The following is a 23013-nucleotide window of genomic DNA, read 5'->3' as shown; positions in this document are numbered from 1 at the left end:
TTTTCTGTTTAATTTCGTATTTTGTTCTTGTTTTTTGATTTTTGGCATGATTTCATGAAGTTTGTTGTTAGAGTGTTCATTCCAGTAGGTTTGCCATTTCTCTGTTGTATATGGATCGATACATCTTTTTAGATCTATGTATGGAATTTTAAAATTTACATCAATTGGAAGATTTAAGGAGTTTTTTGCTGCTGAATCTGCTAATTCATTACCTTTAATACCGGAATGGCTCGGTATCCAGCAGAAAATGATTTCTTTTTTACTGTTTAATAGTTAATTTTTGGAGTAATTTTGCGATTAGAAGGTTGTCCATCTTTTTATTTTTAATCGCTTTTAGAGTAGATTGGGAGTCTGAAAGGATTATAAATTTGTTTTTTTTTGTTATTGGAGGCGAGTTTGAGAGCTCGGATTAGAGCATGTATTTCAGTACTGAAGATTGAGGTTTCTTTTGGGAGGTTTGATTGTTTTTTGATTGATTTATTGAGTATTGCTGCACTGGCTGTTGCGTTATTTTGTTTAGACCCATCTGTATAGATCTGTGTGTGGTCTGGATACTTTTATTTGATTTTATCGAGATCATTATGATAAGTTATTGGATGAGTATGTTTCTTTTCATATTTACTTAAACTTAGGTCGATGTTAGGGGATACGATTTTCCAAGGAGGGGTTTTGAGTAGGACAGTTTCGTGAATTTTGGTTATGGGTAGATTTGCTTCTTTGGAAATCGATCTTATTCTAAGTCCAAAGGTTTTGATTGCATTTTCTTTTTGGTCGAAAAGGTGTTTACGGTTTGGATTTAAAGTGCTATTGTGTGCTGAGCTTGTGGGGTTGGCTGTAAGTTTTGTGTAGTATTTTAGACCAAGGTTTTGATTTCTAAGTATTGGAGGAGTTTTATGTGCTTCTGCATACAGGCTTTCTACAGGGGAGGTTGGAAATGCTCCTAGTGCTAGTCTTAGTCCGGAGTGGCATATTGTGTTGAGGGTTTTTAGATAGGACTTTCTGGTGGATTGATATATGAAGCTACCATAATCTATTTTTGATCTAATTAATGCTCTATATAGTTTGAGTAGTGTGTTCTTGTCAGCTCCCGAATCTGTATGGGCGATGACTCGTAGGAGTTGTAATGCTTTATTACATTTGGTTTTGATGTGATTGATGTGTGGAATGAAATTTAGTTTTTTGTCAAAAATGATTCCCAGGTGCTTGTGTTCGTTTACGAATGGAATTTTTTCGCCTTCAATCTGTAAGGTTGGGTCAGGGGGGAATTTACGTTGGTTACAGAAATGGATGCATTTTGTTTTAGTTTTGGAGAATTTGAAACCATTTTTAGTTGCCCATTTATTAATTTTACTTATGTTATGTTGTAGTTTTCTTTCAATAGTGTGAGTGTATTTAGATCTGTAGCTGATTGAGCAGTCATCTACATATAAGGAGCTATGTATATTAGGAGAGAGTTCTTTTATAATGTTATTGATTTTTATGTTAAAGATAGTTGTTGATAATATGCTGCCTTGGGACACTCCTTCTTGATTTTGTGGGTCTGATAAAGTCGAGTCTATGCAAACTTGGGAAGATCTGTCTGTTAGGAAGTTTTTTATGAATTCAGGTAGTCTGCCTCTTAGTCCAATATTGTAGAGATCTTTTATGATACCGTGTTTCCAGGTAGTTTCATATGCTTTCTCAAGATCGAAAAAAACAGATGTTACATGTTCCTTATTGATAAAAGCTTCTCTGATGTAATTTTCGAGGTTAGTGATGTGATCTATACATCCTCGATTTTTTTGGGTATCCACACTGGATTTTAGAAATTATTTTGTTGTCATCTAGATACCATATAAGACGGTAGTTAATCATTCTTTCGACCGTTTAGCATAGGCAGCTTGTGAAAGCTATTGGTATGTAGTTTTCTGAGTTTGATGTATCTTTTCCCAATTTGGGTATCAGTATTATTGTTGCATTTTTCCAGGAAGTTGGGAAATCTTTTGTTTCCCATATTTTATTATACATTTTGAGAAGGAGTTTTAATGATTCGGGCAGAATTTCTTTAAGGAAGCTGTAGTGCACTTCATCTGGTCCTACAGCTGAGTTATGGGATTTTTCTATGGCGGTTTCTAGTTCATCGAGTGAGAAGATTTCATTGTAAGGCTCTTGGTTTTTGGAATTAAAGTTTATTTTGTACTTTTCTTCATGTTTCTTAAGTATTTGGAATTGTCTATTGTAGTGTTTTGATGATGAGTTTCCAGCAAAGGTTTTAGCTAGTGTGTTAGCAATATCTTTTTTATCAGTTATTTTCTGTTTATTTGTGAGAAGGTGTTTGATTGGATTCGGATTATATTTTCCAGTTATTTTCCTAATCATTTCCCAGACGGTTTTGGGTTTAGTGGTGATGTTGATTTTGTTGAAAAATTGTTGCTAGCAGGATCTTTTGGATTCTTCAATTGTTTTTCGAGTTTTAGCTCTTTGGGGTTTGTATTCTATTAAGTTGTTCGTTGTGGGTTTTTTTTTAAATTTTCTTAAGGCTGCCTTTCTCTGTCTAATGGCCGTTTTACATTCTGGATTGAACCATGGTTTGTTCTTTTTTCCAGGAGGAGAATTTTTGGGTATGCATTTTTTGGCTATTGTTATGAGTACTTCCGTGAATTCTTCTATTGTTTGGATTTGATGTTCTGTTAATTTTAGTCAACAAAGTTCTTTAAATTCGGCCCAGTTGGCTTCGTTTGTGTTCCATCTGGGTATGTGTTTTTGGATGGAGTTATTGTAATTGATTATGATAGGGAAGTGATCACTTCCACAAGATTCTTCGTAAGTGCTCCATGTATAATCCAAGAAGCTTGATGGATCACACATGGTAAGATCAATGACACTAGTTGATCCGTTTGTTGGTTTTTAAGTATGTGGGATTTTTTTGATTAAGAAGGCACAAGTTATTTTTATTAATTAATTGTTCAATTTTGTTTCCTTTTGAGTTTGTGACTTTGCATCCCCATAACGTACTGTGGCAGTTAAAGTCTCCTAGAAGAATGAATGGTGAAGGTAGTTGTTTTATTAAATTTTCTAGTTCATTTTCATTTATTGTTTCATGAGGAGGGAGGTATATTGAGCAGATTGTGATTGTTTTGTGTAATGTGACTTGAGTTGTAATTGCTTGGAGATTTGTTTTGACAGAGAAATTACTTTGAGGTATGTTATTCCTTACAAGAATTGAGGTGCCGCCATTAGCACGAAGGCCTGTGTTATGGAAGTAGTTGTATTGTTCATAGTTTGGTGTTTTGAAATAGTTATTGTTTTGTAGGAAGGTTTCTTGTAAGCAAACAATGGCTGGGTTGAAGAGTGAGATAAGTATAAGAAGTTCATTATAGTTAGATCTTATTCCACGACAATTCCATTGGATAATTTGTTGTTTTATTTCTATCCATGAGGCTGTTTAGTTTTCCTCTATTTCCATCTCTTTAGAAGTAGAGGGTTTATCTTTTGTCAGAGTTTGTGTCTTTGGTGAGTGTTTTGCTGGGTTTTTTCTTTTTTTTTGTTTGGATCTGGACGTCGATCTGGATCTTGCTTGAGATGTTTCTGTTTTGGCTTCTTGTTCATTTTTTCCCTCTTGATTACTTGTTTGGTTTCTTTTTTTTATCTAGGGTGTTTTCGGTTTCCATTTTTTCTAGAATTTGGAATTTATTTTGAGTGTCTATTGTTTGGTTTTCTTCTTTTCTGAAACGTTCTTTACTTTACAAATTTGTAAGCAGCTAGAAGGCTAATAACATTTCCTTTCCATCTAAAGTTTGTGCACCCTTATATAAAATGGTTAAATAAAATTTTCCCCCTTTATATTTTTCTCCACTGTGAAAATTTTACGTCTTATTTATAACTAATGCAAAATTCATGTACTATTGTTTACAGTTTTAAAATTTAAATTCATGCAGTTTCCTAATAAGCATTGAACAAGTGGGTGCCTAGCTAGCAATGTTGCATTTCTTTATTTAAAAAGCATTTGCAAGTAGAAAGTCAATTTTTGTTTTATTTATTTAATCCAATTCATATTTCTATTAATAGCAAGGAGGTCAGATATTTTATTTAACTTATAGAAATTCCTTAGTTTATATAGGACTAGCGAGGGGTACCCGGCGTTGCCCGGGTGTTTTTCGGGGTATGTGAAAAAAACCCGAAGCGTTGACGATGCGCAGTTGGAAAATAGTAAAGTGTTAAAAAAAACAATCAGATGCGCGTTTTTGATTGACGTGACGGCGATAGGTATTCAGCAGTTACGATTTTGTGCGGGACAGTTTTGAATAAATCAGTTTGTTTGTTTTTAAAAACCCGATCCCTGTTTATTAGGAGGAGCGAAATGAAAGCTACAGTCTGATATGACAAAGTCGACATTGAACAAACTGGCTTTTGGCCTGTGATTAGAGTCGAGTTTCGCTTTTTTTTATACCGAAAACCGAATGTAACGCGTGCCGATGTGGGAAATGTGGAATAATTAACGTTTGAAAGTCAATAAAATTAAATAGACAGGCGAGCTCCGTGGGTAATTCTGAGATATTACAATTTATAGATGATATAAAAAGTTTTAAGTTGTGAAGCGAGCAAGCGTTTCTTTGAAAGAAGCCTTTCATGGACATCGAGGAAAAGCGAACATACATACACACATACATTTTCGCTTTTATATATATAGATAATAAAACAATAAATAAACTTGGTGTGTATGTGCATGTTTCCCTCAGAATTTATAGCAGGTGCAAATGAGAAGACAAGTTACAAAAGCTATTTGATCTACAATATGTAAGCGTTTAGCTTTTGAAAAGTAAACGAAAAAAGAATTAAGCATAGAATAGAAGAAATTAATAATGAAACCAAACGGCCATTTGCAATATTTGTATTTAAGTCCATTTACAGCAAAGTAAAAATTAAAAAGTCAAAATAAATCATATAAATAAAATTATAGCAAATAATATTATGCTATGCAAGTAATTTCAACAGGAGAATAGTGCAATAACTTTATATGTAACTATAACTGATAGCACAAGTAGTTCAAGTAGTGTTGAAGATTTTTTTTTTTTTAATTATGAAGTTTCAAGTAAGCATGTTTTGCTTTTTTATCAGTCCGATAGCAACTTTGCTGTTGTCAGGCTGCGGTTTAACCGGAAACTATTTTTGAGAAGGCATTTATCATTAATCACTTCTATTACAGAATGCTGATGGGATTGCTCAGGCATTTTTTTATAGACCCGAGTACACCAATCCTAGTGCACCTGCTTTTCAACTTAACACTTGATCTCTTGTCCAACCTCAGAGATAAAAGAAATAATTTTTGAAAATAATGAAAGTACGTTTTTTATTTAATTGCAAAAGACATAGCATAACAAAAATAGTTTTTTAAATTCCTACTCAGAAGAAAATATTTGTAAGATTTAAATAAAGATAATATTGAAAACTTGATGACTTAAATTTATATATTAGATATTAAGAATATGAATAAAATAAAAGCATAAACCAATTAAATAAACTAGCAATACACATGAAAAAAATTGAAAATTGCTTGAAATATCAATAATGGCATACATAGAAAGAGCCAGAGGATCTAAGAATCTTTTTAAATTTTAAAATCTGATTAAAATTAAAGAAGTTATGATTATTTTTTGTGCCTCGCATGTTTGGATATTTTTCCCCTCTTTAAGACCATATGCATTTTGTCACATTTTTGACACTATTTTTTCAGTAAAAATGTCATATCTTTGTTAAATATAAGATTAAGCAATGAAATTTGTCATAAGTATATTTTTGTGAAAGGAATCAGAATATGGTATTGAGAATCTACCAAAATTAATGGTTTCTAAGTAAACTACAGTAAATGCACAAATATGCTGCAATATCGTATATCCATTAAAAAAAAAAAACAAAAAACTCAAAGTTGAATTGTAATGCATTTGATGTACAACAAACTAAAATCTAATAGGACAATTTTAAAAAATTATTTTAGAATCTAGAGTGGGAGATCTGTTTTGGATATGAATTTAATTTAAAATGATCTCGCATTCTCGGCCATTCTAACATTTTATGGTAGTTAACTAACTTTTCATTCTATGAGAGAAAGTCGCTTTTTTTTATGATTATGTGTAGTTTTAAAAGGATTTACCACTCAGATCTAGGGTTTTGGAGGTTAGATTACAGGAATTCGTTTTAGGGAAAGGTTTGTCACTTAGGTTAGTGATATGGTCAAGGGAAGGCATTTTTAGGAGGTCACTTGTCACACGAACCTAGGGGTAGTGGTATGGTAAATAATTATACTTTTAATACTAATATTTCAGTTTTAAAAATATCAAAAAGAATTTGGACAGCTAACTTTTAAAAGGCAAAAAATGGAGGATCATTTTATGATAAAAATATGTGCATAACTGATCCTCTTATTCTAAATTTATTTTATTTTTTTCAGAAAAGATTTTTTTAGAGTGTAACCAGTAAAGTAGAATCTATTTTTTTTAATTGGCAACTAAAAAGTTGTTTCAGACTAAAATTAAAGTAAGAAAGTAGAATACAATTGAACTCTTAAATCTAAGAAAAATATTTTTTTCTTGAAATCACAACTATTTTATAAAAGAATCACAAACTATATTAACTTTTTGATAGTCAATTTATTTGAAGAATACTCCCCCCACCACATCCAAATAGCCATTAAACGTAATTTGTAAAAATCGCCAGTACTGCTTGCTGATAGGATTTATTTATTTTTTGTAAATTTCTACCTGTATAATTGTTCTTTAAGTAAATTTTAAGTTTTATTTGTTTTTTGTTTTATTGGGGGGGGGGTTAAAAAAATTTTACATTGATATTTAAAAAAAATCTTTTTTTGGGCTTTTACAATAAAATCAATTGTTATTAATAAAAATAAACAATGCCGGTAGCCTTATTAGTTATGAAGGTTTCTGGATAAAAAAATAAAGTCTGTAAAATAAAGATTAATATTTTTGAAAACATGTTATGTAGCCTCAGTTACCGACAAACGGCCAATCTATATGATATTATTTGCAGCATTTTGCTGCAAATAATATCATATAAATTGGTCGTTTGTCCATTCTCATCAATTACTAGAAAGCTACAAGACCAAAATTAAGAGAAAAAACAAAAAACAAAAAAAACATGCCACTATAGTAATGGTATTGGTTGATGGCGGCTTAAATATGACAGACATCCTAAAGGGAATCAATAAAGTTAAATGTCAAGAGTAGAACTCAAAATGGAATCAGCTGATGTCGAACAAGTTCTAAGTTATCTGGAATCTCCACATTATGACAGGCATGAGTCAGCATTTTGAATGAATGATGAGTCTATTAATCCTATAATAACTACTAGCAAGGGAGGGGAGGGCTTTGCCCGGTCATAAAACATGCTTAAATGTGATATTTTAATTTGTCCTGATTTCATATATATTATTATGGAGTCGGGATTTCAAAAGTAAAAAAAAAAAGTATTTGGATGCCATCAGCTAGAATCAAAACAGTAAAACTGCAGCATTCAAAGCTGGTGACGTTACCACTGTACCAACATGACACACATAGGAACTCATTAAAAATAAACTAAGATGAATGTACAAAATGTATAACGATTTTTTTTTTTCAATTTTGACCCCTCTCTGGCCCCTTAAAAACTATTTTAACTGGCTAAAAACACATAAAAGAATGGTCATTAAAAAAATCATATCATTTGAGCCCCCTAGTGCCACTCAGGGACTTTTACTTTTAGAAGATATAGAGTTTGAAAATATGGAGACATACAGACAGACATAGTGAGTTTTATAAATTAGATTAACCTCCATTAACAAGAAGAGTTATCATATTTCAAGTTTTTATTATTTCCATTACCCAATTTAGACAAGCAAGAAACAAAATATTAAAGTAGATCAATTCTGATACAAATAATTATATTTTTATCTGATGTAAAAATAAAAGAAAGCTTTTGAATATTATATGAATATAAGAACACAAAACAATCTAATTATTAATACTATTGTCCAGGGTTGTGGAATTGGAAATTATAAAGATTCAAGAGTCAGTTGTGGATCTATACAACTAATTTTATTGTACATTGGCAGATAAACTCTAAAAGTGGAAACTAACTCAACTGGACTTTGAAAAGTGAAACTATATGAAATCCAAGTTGTTTGAGTAATGAGATTGTCATGCCAGAAAAGATTATATTTAGAAAGATCATCTATTGATACCGTTATCATTACTGACCAATGTGATCTATTATAAATAGGAACTTCCACAAATAGATTAAGTTAAACCTGCTTATCAATCTTATTTTAGGTTTGTCTCAGAAGAGGTAAAAAAAAACCCAAAAAACAGTTACCATTAACAATGGAAATAAAATGGATTCAATATCCAGTGAAGACAATTCATATTTATTGCACTAAAGGCATCGTGCAAAGCACTATCCATCCTCCCCATCCATTTATGGTTAAAACAGGACATGCATCATCATTTGCTCCTGTCTTTCTAGTTTGATAAATGACATCACTTTGTAACCTACTGTGCACAGTTATGCAACAAACAAGATCCACAGAATATTAACAGTTATAGATTTTCTTTAACCATGGAATTTACAGTGGTCATACTAGTAAAAATACTTGAATACTAAATAAGCGTTCTCTTGTATCAAGAAGCGAGAATGAAAGAATATCATAAATAAAAAATAAAGAAACGGTGAACAACAAGCATTATTTTCAGGAACAACAAAGTGAATGGGTAGTTTTAAAAGATATGAGAGTAGACCTTGTAAATATCTTATGATTACAAAAAAAAAAAAAAAAATGCAAACGTCAGATGAGAGAGAAGGAAAAACAAACTATTTTAAAATTTGGGATAGATGAAGAAAAAACATGCTCTTTTTCCCTAAGAAACAGTAAATAAGAAAGGTACCCATGTTTTATATTGTTAATACGTTAATCATTTAAGATCAAAATTGCGGACACGTATAGAATTGTGATGTAAACAAGATTCGTACAGATTTTTCAAGGCTATTCAAACTTTTTCAAGGCCTTCTCTAGTAACAAGTGAAGAATTGCACAATATTCTGGATGCATATAAACTCTTCAATAAAGTTTTCTTAGTCTTGCAGAATCCAGGAACAAATATGGTTGTTAGTGTCAGGTAATGGTTTAGAATAATTACCACATATTGTAATTCAGGCTGTGAAGACAACCATTACATCATTTAACAGAAATACAGTTTCTCACTTGAATCGCTTTCTATTTGTAATTAGTAAATTAACTGAAATACAGGATCAGCTTAATTTGGAAAAACAAACTCATTCAAGATGTGACCACATGGTGGAATTCAACATATTATATGCTGAAAAGAAATTAAGAACAACAATAGCTCTCGTAATGTGTGCTGTTGATAAGATTCCTACCATAACAACTTATCAGTAGAAACTTGTTTGAAAAAATATCCAGTTACTAAGTTCATTTAAAGAAATCACCAAAGAAGCAAATCACAGAACTTCAACCATATCGATGATAATACCTACAATTTTAGATTTGAGGTTATTTTCTTCAAAAGCTGTCCAATCTAATTCTGGCATTTCTGACTTTAGTGGAATCTTTACCGCTGTTGAACAATTCAGTGAATCGGTGGAAACAAGATTTTCATCACATCTAAATGATAAAAACTTGTGTCTATTTTCCTAGATCCAAGATTTAAATTTCAAAAGAATGACATGGAAAACACTAAGAATTGGATTCTACATCTTCTTTCTACTGATGATAATGAAGTAGAATCAGCAGGATACACTTTTTCAAGCTCTGTTGAGAGTCAAGAAGATCAAAGTGAAAGTAAAACTGCATCTTTTTCAAACCTATTCGCTGAATTAGCTTCAAATAAGTGAACAGTAACAAATCAAAACTTAGAGCAGATAGAAGCTGAGTTAAACCTGGAAACTGTAACTAAAACAGAAATACAAGAATCACAATCTAAACTCAAAAGGATTAAATCCCTTAAGATCAAATGCACAAAAGAACTTGACTATTATGTAGCTTTACCACTACTTACAAGAGGTGATGATCCATTTCAGTGGTGAAAGAAGACATAGGACACCTAACCACCACTGAGTAAACTGGCTTCCAAAGATTTAAGCACATCACTTTCATCTGTGGAAAGGGAGAGGCTCTTCAGTACAGATGGTAATGTGTATGAATCTATGAAGAACAGGGTGTGTTCTGAGAATAGAGAAACTAATGTTTCCACATTACAACTTAAAAGTATTCAACTTTAAATACGGAGGAGATTATGAGAACAGAGGAGGCCGGCAGCAAGAATAGAAGAGGAAGTAGAGCAGCAGCAGGTGCAGAACATCAGTTTATAGTTATTCACTTAAAGAATTACAATTTGTACTTTGTAGTTGATTTTTAATTTCCATTTAAATCTTAAAATCTAAATCTAATTGTTTAATTATGAATTTTAAGAATTGAAAATTGTACTTTGTAATTTTAGCTAATAAAGGCAAAAAGCCATATTTGTTGCCAGACACTTAATCAAATGTTAAGTTAAATTAGGATTTGCTATGTTAATATTTCAAAGCTATCTGATGAGTCACTTGACAGTGATGAAATGATTTAAATATAATAGGAAAGAGAAAAGTAATTATTCAGCCGATTAGGCAGATTACCGATTACCTGTCGATTAACTGATACTCCCCTAATTAGGTGTTAGCTTTCAGTGGATTTTTTTCCCATTATCTTATTTTCCCCCAAACTAAAATAGTATCCTTCCTCGACATCAGCTTGTTTATTCTGGCTTGTTCCTATTAAGAAATTATATATTTTTATACAATTTTTATATCAGCATTGTTTCTCCAGCATGCCATGTGTATTTGTATCTTCTGATTTTTCTTCTTTTTTTTTTTTTTTCCCTGCTTACGTTCACCCCTAACAACGCATATCGTCACTTGGATGGAAGAGGTTACTATTTTGGACAATGCTTAGGAAAGATTAACAAGATGTTGATTTACGTTACATTTAAACTTCTGTATATCAGTACAGTCAGGGAAACAGGTAGCAGGAAGGGAATTCTAAAGTCTAGCTGTTCGAGGGAAGAAATTATTAGAGTAGAAAGCTTTCTGGCATCTAGGAACCCCAACAGTGAAGGGGTGCGATTTTATTGTTCAGCAGGTTTGTCGGTGATATGTACACTGAGAGGGCACAAGTACAACGAGTTCATCAGAGCACATTCCATTAAAATACTTGTAAAATAACCACAGGGATGCAACGTTGCAGCGATGGGATAGGGCTTAGTTGACAAAGTGGGATGTATTAGATTGAAGACTCTTTTTTGGACCATATCAGAGAGAGAGAGAGAGAGAGAGACTAGTAGTAGATGCAACAGCTCAGATGAGGCAACAATATTCCATACATGGGAAATGGTGGCTTTGTGGAGGTACAGGATACTTTCAGGTGTGAGTAGTCTTCTAGCACGATAGAGGGAACCCACCTTCTTTGCAGCAGCGTTCGCAATGTTATCAATGTATTTTTTCCGGTTCATATTGCCCGTGAATGTTAAGCTGAGGAGTTTGTTTGCACTAATATATATCAGTCATTCTAAAATGATAACCTTTCTTTCTTTTTACTCTCAGAATGAAATGTTACTTAACTTAAAAGTTTGCAATATGATATACTCCAAAAACAACTGTTTATGATAATCTACACATCTTGAAGGAGAGAAGAAGTACTTTGCAATAAGAACTTGCACTAGTAACTAAAACATAAAATCTCTTTTATATTTGTTTGTTTTTTTATCTATCCCGGGGGGAGGGGGTTGAAAACACAGCCCTATAACAAGGTTAAGCAATTTTTTTACAAGGAATTTAATGATAGTATTTATTTTGTATAAGGAAATTAAAAATTCTTCATGCTGAACAGCAAATTCTTTTCTTTTTTTTTTCAAATTATAATTTAAGAATTATAAAAATTAAATAAAAATAATAAGGGAGCGAAGGTACAGATTTCATTCCCTGTCAACATGGAAGGCACATGTACGTAAGCAAGATAATAGATACTCTGCGTTATCTAACTGAATAAGGAATAACTCAGTAAGTGAGGATTATTTCAGCAAAACTCTGGAGGTCTCCTTAGTTTTAGCTTTTGCCCCTTAATTAAAATTGTTGCTGATAAAAAATACAGAGTTGCTTTTATAGTAACAACATTAAAAGCAAAAAAATATTATTACACATTATTTGGGCCCAACAAAGTTGATATTTTTCTTATAACCAATATTATTTTGGGTCATTCAGTTTCATTTAAAAAAAAAAAAAATTTTGCATTAGGTATAAGGAAATTCTGATTAGCTCAAACAATGATCTACTTATAAAATTGTAACCAGATTAGATTTTAAGCTGCTTTTTAAGAAAAAGCAAAAGTATTCAACTGTTGTTCAAAGAGATAAGTCTATTTCTTGTGTGTTTTAAACAAAGAATGAAAAAATAAAGATGACCATTTATTTATAAAAATAAAGATGACCATTAATTTATAAAAATAAAGATGACCATTAATTTATAAAAATGAAGATGACCATTAATTTATAAAAATGAAGATGACCATTAATTTATGAAAAATAAAGATGACCATTAATTTATGAAAAATAAAGATGACCATTAATTTATGAAAATAAAGATGACCATTAATTTATGAAAATAAAGATGACCATTAATTTATGAAAAAGCAGTCATCTAATTTTTAGATTGCTTCCAAAAAACATTCTCAAAATTCTTCAATCCAAGATTACAAAGGTATAACAGAAGTTTAGCGGAATTCATCTGAAATGACACATGCAAAACTAAAAGAAAAGAAAAATTGATTTTTTTTTTTTAAATTGGAAGTTACTGCAACAACATTCAATCTGATCGGGTAGAATTAATATTTTCCCCAGCCTGCACCACCTCTCGAATCATGTCAACCTATGTAATTAATCATGATTACACAATCAAAAGTGACCAATTGTGGATCTGAAAGCTTAACCCTCATTCATGCTTCTTGTTCAGGACCTCAGCTGTCTACCCATTTTTTTTGTGCCACCCGGATGGAAAAATACATCACAAATTACTTCTCTCTATGGGTAATGAGCTGTATGCCCAAACAATTTGAAAACAGTGCTGCAAAAGATAGACGGCAGAAACTTTGGATTTTGGTGTTGGCAAAGAAAAGTAGTTAGGACATGGTCAGCACATCGGCATGGTAAAAATGCAGTGAAGCCAGTCATCATCAAAAACTTCCAATTTGGTCACCAAATGGTCAGTAGTTTAATATTTTCCCCATTAGAAAAAATATGAAAGCCATAATTTAGGTTTAGTTAGTGTTGTCTTTAATTTTATTATTTTTTGGGGTGAGTGATGAAATTGCCGGCTCTCTTTGCAATATTTTCTTTTAAACAATAGTGCATAGTTGTTATATCTGTTTAAAAGTTAACAGATTCAATTAGACCACCTGACCTAAGTGTTGGAATACCTAACATTTTCCAATCTCTCTTTATAATTTTCCGTGTACCCCTTCTATACCCAGAAAAATTTTACGTATTCCAATATTGTTGGTGGCCATGATTGACAACAAAAAGAAAACGCTATTAAAATAAAAAGGGACTTACAATTTCGGATGTCAGATATGAACACTGACAATCCACGCATTCCATCTCCTTTAACGGCAGGCATTTTGAGTGCTCACGATCACCTGTAAAAGAAAATTTAAAAAATATTTATAAACAGGGACAGACTGAAGTTCATTTAGTAAATGTTATTTACCATGTTAGAAATTAAATAGGGAATTTGTTCAAAACAACTTCATCTTTAATAAATTCAGAATTTTGATGCCTATATGGTTAAAAAAAAATAAATAAACAGCAAATTCGAATAAAAAAAAAAAAAAAAAAAAAAATGGTGGTCCAGTTTGCTTTTATACATTCATCATAAAAGGATTTAAATTGTAGCTGGTATGACCCTTTAACAAAATTCCAAATTGACCCCTTATGTTTGGTTTAATGTCTATTTTATGCCAACAAGCATTGGACAGCTTTAAGAAATTTACTTCCAAACTGATCTATCTCTGGCCAAGTCTTTATCCCTTTTTCTCTCAAGTCCATTTTTTTCACTTCCTTGTTTTCCTTGACCTTCCCTTGTGAACTGACCTTGATACCATAATTGTTTAGACATTTACTAATCCAAGAACTCCCACATTTTTTTCAACATGACCATATACCACTGACGTCTTCTGTTCTGCACACATCTTCCTATTTTGTCCATATTATACTCCCTCTGAAGTCATTAGAACTAAGCCAATCAAAGATTCACATTACAAATTCATTGTATCATTCACTTATTTCTCTCCATGCAACAGATGTCCTCAACCATCACTGACAAGGTTTCACTTCCATACATCACACACAGCATACACATGAAAATTTAAATAATTTATTTTAAAACTCCATTCTTTTAAGCAGATGCTGTTTACATATACACTAAAAATTATGAATTTATTTAAAAATAAAAAGCTATTTTTCATTAATTTTAAAATTTAATTTTCCTAAAAATAAAATCTAAATTGTGTGACTATTTTAATTTTTTGTTAATAATTGAAAAAAAAAAATAAAAAAATACTTCCTGACCGTTGAAAATTGAATCATTAAATTACTGTATAGAAATATTAAAATTTTTTATTTCAAAATTCTTAGAAAATCCTCATGTATTAAAAAAGGAAAGTTTTGAAAGCTACTTCTATCCTATCATCTTATAAATAGAAATTAAAACAACGTTACCATTATAATAATATAATTATAGTTTAATTAAAATGTTGTTCAATTAATAAATTTAATAACCAAATAATACCATAATAATTAAAGTTAAATTTCAAAATTCTATTTAAAAAAAAAAAGAAAAAAGTGAAATGAACCAAAAGTAAAAATAAAATCTCTCAGGCAACACCGGATCTGTAAAGATGATTTACAATGAAAATATTATTCATTTTTAACCGAAATAAATCCATAAGCATTTTATTATACTATTTCTTCTTTGTTTATTTAAAGTCACACCTCCACACAAAAACAAAACAAAAAGGATAAATTTTGTCCTGGGTTTCAATAGACATCAGGTTTTGGAATCTCGGTGCATATAAAAAAAAAAAAATACTAGTTATTTAGATGTTACTTAATACATTACAGGTTTCAGCCATGTTGATTGCATTTGTAATAGATTACAGTAAAACAAAACTATCACTATCTTGATGGATGATTAGTGAACATAATTTCTAAGGTTTGTTTAATTTTAGAAAATCACACAATATTAGAAAAAAAAAGAAAGAAAATAGCGCAAACAAAAAGACGAAGTTTTAAATGAATTAGGAACTTTTAGGAAATAAAACTAAATAATTGTAAAAATAGGTTCACGAACGATGCAAATGTCAAAATAATAATATTGTTGTTAACTGTAATTCTATCATGTAATAAGTCACGCGGGGGGGGGGGGTCTTTACCCCACTACCCCCATCGCGAATAGCGAAAATACAAATATTCGATGCAGTTTTAAAAAGTTTATGTACGAGATTTATGTACAGCACGAGACTCCTAAAACATTTAAGACACCCTTACTCATTAATATAGTAATGTAATATCGCCTATAGTTATCGATTTCACTAATGAATGATAATGAAAGCACATTTTAATTTTGTAAATATTCCAAAATTCATTTACGACCTATTCCATTATCTACTTTTCAAGCGTGCTAATCGCCCCTGCTTGTAAACATTTATATGACGCCTCTCAAAAAGGTTATAGTTAAGTATTAAAAAATTGAACATTTTTTTTATCCCGCCCACCCAGCTTGACCTGGTCGATGCCTGGTGTGCATATCTTCCAAATTAATTAATGTTTGCATTTTTTTTTTTTTTTTTTTTTTTTAAATTATTCAAACCATACTGGCAAATGAGATCTCCAGATTAAAAAAAAAAAAAAACGTTAACCACTAGATCCAAAATTTCTCCACTATATTTCAAATGAAATTTCCAGATTTAACGGGGAAAACCACTAAACTGACAACAGTTTACCAAACATTCGTTTTTATGACATCAGAGTGCTAGTATATAATGTGATAGAGTTAAGAGCTCAACACGCAAATATGGGGAACCGCGAACAGATGAGGATATACTGTACACTAAAAATTGGTATTTTCTGTTTCATGACGCTGGGATTGTAAAGTTAACAAATTAATGTTGCCTCTCTGCAAAACCTAACGTCATCAAAATCTCTGACTGAGATTGGGGATCGCTTCTGAATTTAATAGTTGTTAGAAGCTTCCTCCTTAGAGCAAGACTAGTGAAGAAAGATTAGCAGGGATATTTCGAAAAGTATATCATTGTTTGTTTTTCCACAAATTAAGATAACTAACATGGTCATGGTTACGACATTCACCCCGAGTTGGTTGGGTCGGCTCTTTCCAACAAGTTCACCACGTCCTGAACACTGCCTGAACTGGCACAGCGATTTAAGGCTACTTCCATTACAAGTGCGAGCCATTTGTAGTTTCAGCAACGTTCCGTAAAAATGAGGGTCCAGAATCAGTTCAGCATCCTGCTTCACTGTTTTATATTAGGAATAAGCGTATGGTGGCAAGAAGGAACCAGACAAACAATATAGGTTTAAATTTTAAATGATTGATTTCTCAATCGTTTATTAAAAAAAAAAAAAAAAAAACTAACGTGTTCAAAGTTCGTCAGGAAAGAAGATTTTTGGTGTAAAGTTAATGTTTGTAACTTCTTAGGAGAGAAAAGTCGGGCGCTAATAAGAAACATGAAATAAAAAATGTAAATGTTAATTCTCGCTGTTGGTGCTCCCACGTGGAGAAGTTGATGAATGATGTGCGCGAAAGTGATTGTTTAACGTTGGGAAAAAGAAATCCGACGGAGCCGATGATTACCCCATGCTGGTTGACTGACTCTGGGCTCGACTGACTGGTTTTGGTGCATTTTCCCTCTTTTATAGTGGACAGACAAGCTCCAGTGAGGGCTGTTAGGGAAAATATTTTTATATTCTCTTTCCTCGCAATACAACATCCCTGTGCTCCCAACCACATCAGCAAAAAAAAAGACCAGTTCTAGCTTTTACAATCGCGAAAATTGCATAGGTGTATACAGGACTGTATGCGCCACTGAAACATTCAACGAGGTATTCGCTGCTCCTGCTAATTTTGTTGCTTTCTCGCAAAGAAAGCTTCACAAATCGAAATGAGATCTCGTATGCACTTCGTAACAACTGTCAGAATGCTGAAAATAAGATAATCGAGAAATCTTATGCTTAGTGATGATATCAAAAGGATTAAGATTAGCTTTCTGAATTAATTTAAAGATTACCAGAAAATCCAGGAAGCATTCAAATGAGTGGAGATTTTGGCAATAAAAAAAAAAAACTAAATATAAGAAGAGGAAGATATGTGTATAGAAAAAAAAATGATTTAACAGTGCTGCAGCAAGATGTGGCACAAAGAAGGGGATGAAAACCAGCTATTCTGAGGGGAAGTCTGGCTGATATAAAAATAACTGAACAGACTCATTGGGATTACCTGGTAGATGTACCTCAACTGACCAATGATAAACCAAACTCCCTTCAAGAGGAGGTAATAACTAGGAGGATGCACCTCCTAAGATCATTCTGGACTATATATATTATCCTGTCAAAGAATGCCTGGTGCCATTAAATCAAATTACATTGTAGCCTTAAAACTGATACACCAAAATCAAATATTGATTTTGTAGGAAGAAATCTATTGATGACAAAGATACAGATTTTATTTTATTAAAATTTATCTTATTAGGAATTTAGACCTAAGGAAGAGCATGCAGAAATTTGAGAGCACAAAGTTATTAAATGATTCAGAGTAAAAAATATTTAAATAATTTTTTCCCCTTTAAGAATTTACACAATTTATATTGTATTTGTACAAGTTTTTGATGCATCCAAACACAATGCCAGTTATTGGGCGTTTCAGGTCTTTCAATATCATTAACTTAGGCAGAATTAATCAAATCCCATCTTGTGTCAAGATAGCTAGCCATTATGATGCCATGGTTCTTTTTTTAATCATAGCCATCTTGAGCATCTCTCTTTCTCGCTGAAACAGTGTGGACACGCATATGTGGCTATATGCAAATACCAAGCCGTGCAAAATGACGCCATGGTAAAGAAGAAGACTATAAAAAGGAAAAAAAGCATGTTGGAGACGTGGGTGAGGTCACAGTCATAATGAGAAGTCATGCATGGCAAGAGAATGAGGAAATAAATGTCACAAAAAAAACAAAAAAATAAATAAAGGAGTCGAGTCCTATGTTGCTTGTGACATACTCTGCTACAATATATTGGGTCCCAGGTGGCAACATATTAAACGCGCGCGTTTTTGTGTGTATATGTGTGTGTGTGTGTGTATATATGTGTGTGTGTATAACTTTATATCTCTGCCACTTCACTGATACTAAGAACGATTCTCCTTTTCCTTTGCACAGATTACTGAGGACTCTGGTCAGAGAATGGTCTGCAAATCTCGTGGATGTACAAATAGCTAATACTGACAAACTCATTTTTAGCTTTTTTTTATGAGTTCCTAAGAATTCTCTCACGTTTCAGCATTTTTGAATGGTGTGTTATTTGTGGTGGGTTAAATTTGAAGCTTTGCATATTTGAAAATGAAATCAAAATACTAAGCAAATAGATTTTCATGTAGCAGTGATGATATGTGGCTTCTAAACTATAAAAAAAATTTTGTAATGATGAAAAAAAAAAAAAAAAAAAAAATGAATATGTGCTCTTTCTATCTGCTATGTAACCATGATGAAAAACTTCTTTTTTTTTTTAATGGAATTGTTTGAATGAAGAAAATCACAAAACTTCATTTTCTATTGCTGGTACTGATGATAAAAACAAATATTTATTATTTTAAACTAACAAACTAAAATTTATGGTTTTATTTATTTACGGACTATTATCCCCATCTTTATGGTGGTTGTTGTTGTTGTTGTTCACTACGTTTCGGCCAACTATTCCTCTGGCATTCGTCAGGTTGTTCAACGTGACAGGATAGTTGGCAAATAAATAAAAATATACAAATTACTCATCTCAAAAGAATTCCAATAATTAAATAATATTTATTAATCATAATAATGAATTTATGTAAAAATGGCATTGAAAAAAAAAAAAAAAATGGTTCGGTAAAAATAGATAAAAATGCCACAAATGAATAAATAGAAAAATAGACACAAGCGAAAAATATTTTTTTTTTAATTTTAACAATAAGTTTATTGAAATATTGAATACAATACATACAGGGAAACCAAAGTGCACACACATTAATATGAATGGTGCACATCTGTCTTCTAACTATTTTTAATCTTTAAAATGTGAGAAATGCTTTTAGGCATTATCTACAAATGTAGATAATCTTAACAGGATCGTTTGTACTTATTTTTTCTCTTTCAAGAAATCCCCTGAAAAAACAAACCCTTTCTGTTTTTTTTTTTTTGTTTTTTTTAAATTTTTTTACATTTTCATGTCACATTTAGAAGAAATTTGGATCCATTTAAAGCATAACTTTTCCTACCGTGATAACTTCAACCATTTCAGCTGTATTTTCACTTTTTAACATTGGATTAAGTACATTTTGTGTGTGAGGGGGGCACATCGTAAAGGATTCCAGGAATATAACAAAATATTTATGATCTGATTTTAATGAAATTAACACCATTGCTGATTCAAAATTTGATGAGAATGGAAATAAACTTGAAACATTAAGACCCATAAATTGTATATTTCTGTCTTCACCATTACAGTGCATTTTCAATTGCTTTAACATATTTCGGTGTTTAACTACATAAAATTATTAAAGAGACCAAACTGTATGCATACACACGCAAATTGTATATGCCAAACGAAATAGTGACAACAGAAAAGACAAACCCAAATAAAAAAAACACACACACACACACACACACACACACACACACACACACAAACTGAACTTTTTAAAAAATGCACTTTATTATATCTATTATTATACTAAAAGTTAAACATTTATTTCCCTAATATTTTTCTTACATATTTTAATCACACAAAATACATGTTAAAATATTCCTGTTTAGAGATTTACTTAGATTTAAAAAAACAAAACAAACTCCAATTTAAATTCTAACTAAATATAATTTGCAAATAAACTCAAGAAAACCCATCTTTTATTAACTTTCTATTATTTTCATCACTGTTGTTTGACCCACCTCTACTTTTATTCCATACATCATCTATTACTCTTGCTTCCATCACTTTATTTATTGATGATGATAATAAAAAAAATAAATACAAAGATTGGGATATTCAATTGTAAATAATTAGAGGGAATATCACCATAGGGAGTAATACTATTTAAACAATAGTCAGAAGAAAAACAAACAGGAGGATGAGGAATTAAAAAGAGGCTAATTTTGTCTTTTGTCTTTATTTTAGATTCAAGCACCTTTGTAAACTTACTTTTTCTTAATTCAAGCAATTTAACCAAAAATTTTCTGAATAATTGTGCTTGATAATTTACATATATGAGTTGATTGTAATTTATGCACATTTTACTTGAGAGTAATTATCTCAAATAAAACGAAAGAAGTGAAGGAATAAAAGAACTCATGTACGGGAGGAAAATAATTTACCTCACCTCTACTATTACTACTACTACTACTACTACTACTACTACTACGAAACAGATTTAACCAAAGGAACATCTTCCAGAACAACAGTTTCTGGAAACGCACACCGGAAACTGATTAAGTACATCTTCGTTGGTTTGTCACTACCCTTTATCTAAAAGATGATTGTTCTAAAAACAAATCGTTGTACAAATCAGAGAGTAACCTTCAAATAATTTCTAACACAACAAGTGACCCATGGGCAAAGTTGTATTAATATTTGTACAAAATTGTATTGAGCACTACAATACTAACTTGATATTGTATTCTAAAAATATGTCATTATTAATTTATATGCAAGATGCTAATAAAAAGATTGTGTTGTTTTAATTTTAAGAAACTAGCAGGACCCATTAACTGGTGTTGCCCAGTTGACAGCCCTCCCCCACCCTCGTAAAAAATTGAAGTACAGTTGTTGTTGGTGACCAATCCCCAACCTCCTCATGTTAAGAACAGTTTTCGGAATAGACAACCCCAATCAGCGAAAAGTATTTGTCTGCCAAATTTAAATGAGATTTTCGTAATCAGCATAGTCAAAAACCTATGTAAGTCAAAGAAAATTGTGGAGGTGGAGCTAATGTAAGAATTTAACTACAAAAAAAGAGAAACAAAGTTATTGTCTTCTGTATAGAGCGACGCTAATTGGTTAATATGCTTAATTTTGTTGTTTTTTTTAGTGAAGCCAATCGGTTAATGTTTTTTTTTTTCAGGACAATTGTAATCTGTAGAGTGTGACGACAATCAGCTAATATTTTAATTTTTTTTCAGCACGATTGTATTAGGTAGAAAGTGATGACAATCAGTTAATACGTTTAATTTAGTTAGTTTTTAGCACGATTTTCTTCTATAGAGAGCGATGTCATATTGTATAATTTCTGGAGTGTTTGTTTATTATTGTAGCAATGGATTCCGGAATATGCGAATAGTCAGGTATCAGCCAATAAAAATAGGTGGAATTTGAGAAGGGAGCATTTATTATTTTTGAATCAGGAAATGGAAAGATTATGTTATATGTATGTATGTAATAAACAGTTAATGGCTGTGCAAGCACAATATCATAGGAAAATATAGAATTTGACCCAGTCTCAACTGGTAGCAGTAGGAGCATTAAATATTGGGAGAGAAAAATAGGAACTTCTTCCTCTGTAAATGTGGCGATTGTGATAGTTTTGCTCATCGGATGTAATATGGCATTTTATTATCATGAGTGAATGTGGCAGAAATGGTGGTCGTATGCTATATAAGATAGTGGTTATCAGGGTAGATGTATTGAATTTGTATGTGGTATCTGTTGTTGCAAACCTATGGTACTTTGGTCCAGAGGAGAATTTCTGCAATCAAAAATATAAACGGAGATGATTTTCCTTGGAGCATTCGAGTAAAGAATATTCAAAACTCACTTTTCCAAATGTAAATAGATACAAATTAAAAACATAAGGAAATAATAATGAGTACCAATTCAATAGTTGGTACACGAAATAACGAGTAAATAAGAGATGGCAATCACAAACGCTTTACAAGTAATCTTGTGCAAGGTTAAGGACATTTAAATGCGATCAGCCTCAGGAGAAACTGCTTTTCATATCAAGTCAGTCATCAAACCTAACAATCAGATAACAAACCATGTCTTTTTTTCTTTTTTTCATCAGGAAATGATTGTAAAGAAAAAGGAAAGGGAACAGATATTAAGATGCATCCATTCAATCCACATTTAAATTGCTATTTCAAACTTAGTGAAAGAACAAAGAAAAGCGCTTTTAAAATAACTTTAAAACTCTTCATGTTGAACTAATCCAGTATTAATTGATTGTCACAAAAAAATAAAATAAAAAACTTGACCACGTAATTTTTTTGTTATTAACATTTATTAAAAATGTGATAAATCGACCACTAAAAAATGCATCTAAAAATAATTTTATTTTATATATATATATATATATATATATATATATATATATATATATATATATATATATTTATTTTAATCCAATCACATGATCATATGACTTATAAATAAACTGTATCAGTGAGAATTAATAGGTTTTTAGTTTTATTAGTAACTAAGCTAACCATTTTTTTTTTTTTTTTTTTTTTTTACACAGTGATCACCACTTATCAAGGCCCGGAAGCCACTGAGAGATAAGGGTTATTGCAAGTAAAACCAACACAAAGTCAAGTATCTGCAGAATGTCTTCTTGGTTCCTCCTCTTCTCTTTCTCCCAACAATCGAACACAGCATATAATAACAAAACTCTAAAGCACGTCTGACAGCA

At 31.4% G+C, this 23013-nt stretch overlaps 1 protein-coding gene across 1 annotated transcript in view; it reads right to left on the bottom strand.

Annotated features, from left to right (window-relative positions):
• LOC145293169 (AP-2 complex subunit alpha-2-like) overlaps positions 1–23013 on the bottom strand; it is a 234228-nt gene that overhangs the window by 96909 nt on the left and 114306 nt on the right. Inside the window, exon 2 of the mRNA XM_080139634.1 lies at positions 13626–13708. Within this exon, the coding sequence (XP_079995760.1) occupies positions 13626–13689 (64 nt within the window). The 5' untranslated portion in view covers positions 13690–13708. The remainder of the gene's footprint in view (positions 1–13625; positions 13709–23013) is intronic.

This window comes from Euprymna scolopes, chromosome 14, assembly GCF_053919585.1.
Source record: "Euprymna scolopes isolate OS-2025 chromosome 14, ASM5391958v1, whole genome shotgun sequence".
Classification (NCBI taxonomy): Eukaryota; Metazoa; Mollusca; class Cephalopoda; order Sepiida; family Sepiolidae; genus Euprymna; species Euprymna scolopes.
This window is presented reverse-complemented; position numbering and strand designations above follow the sequence as displayed.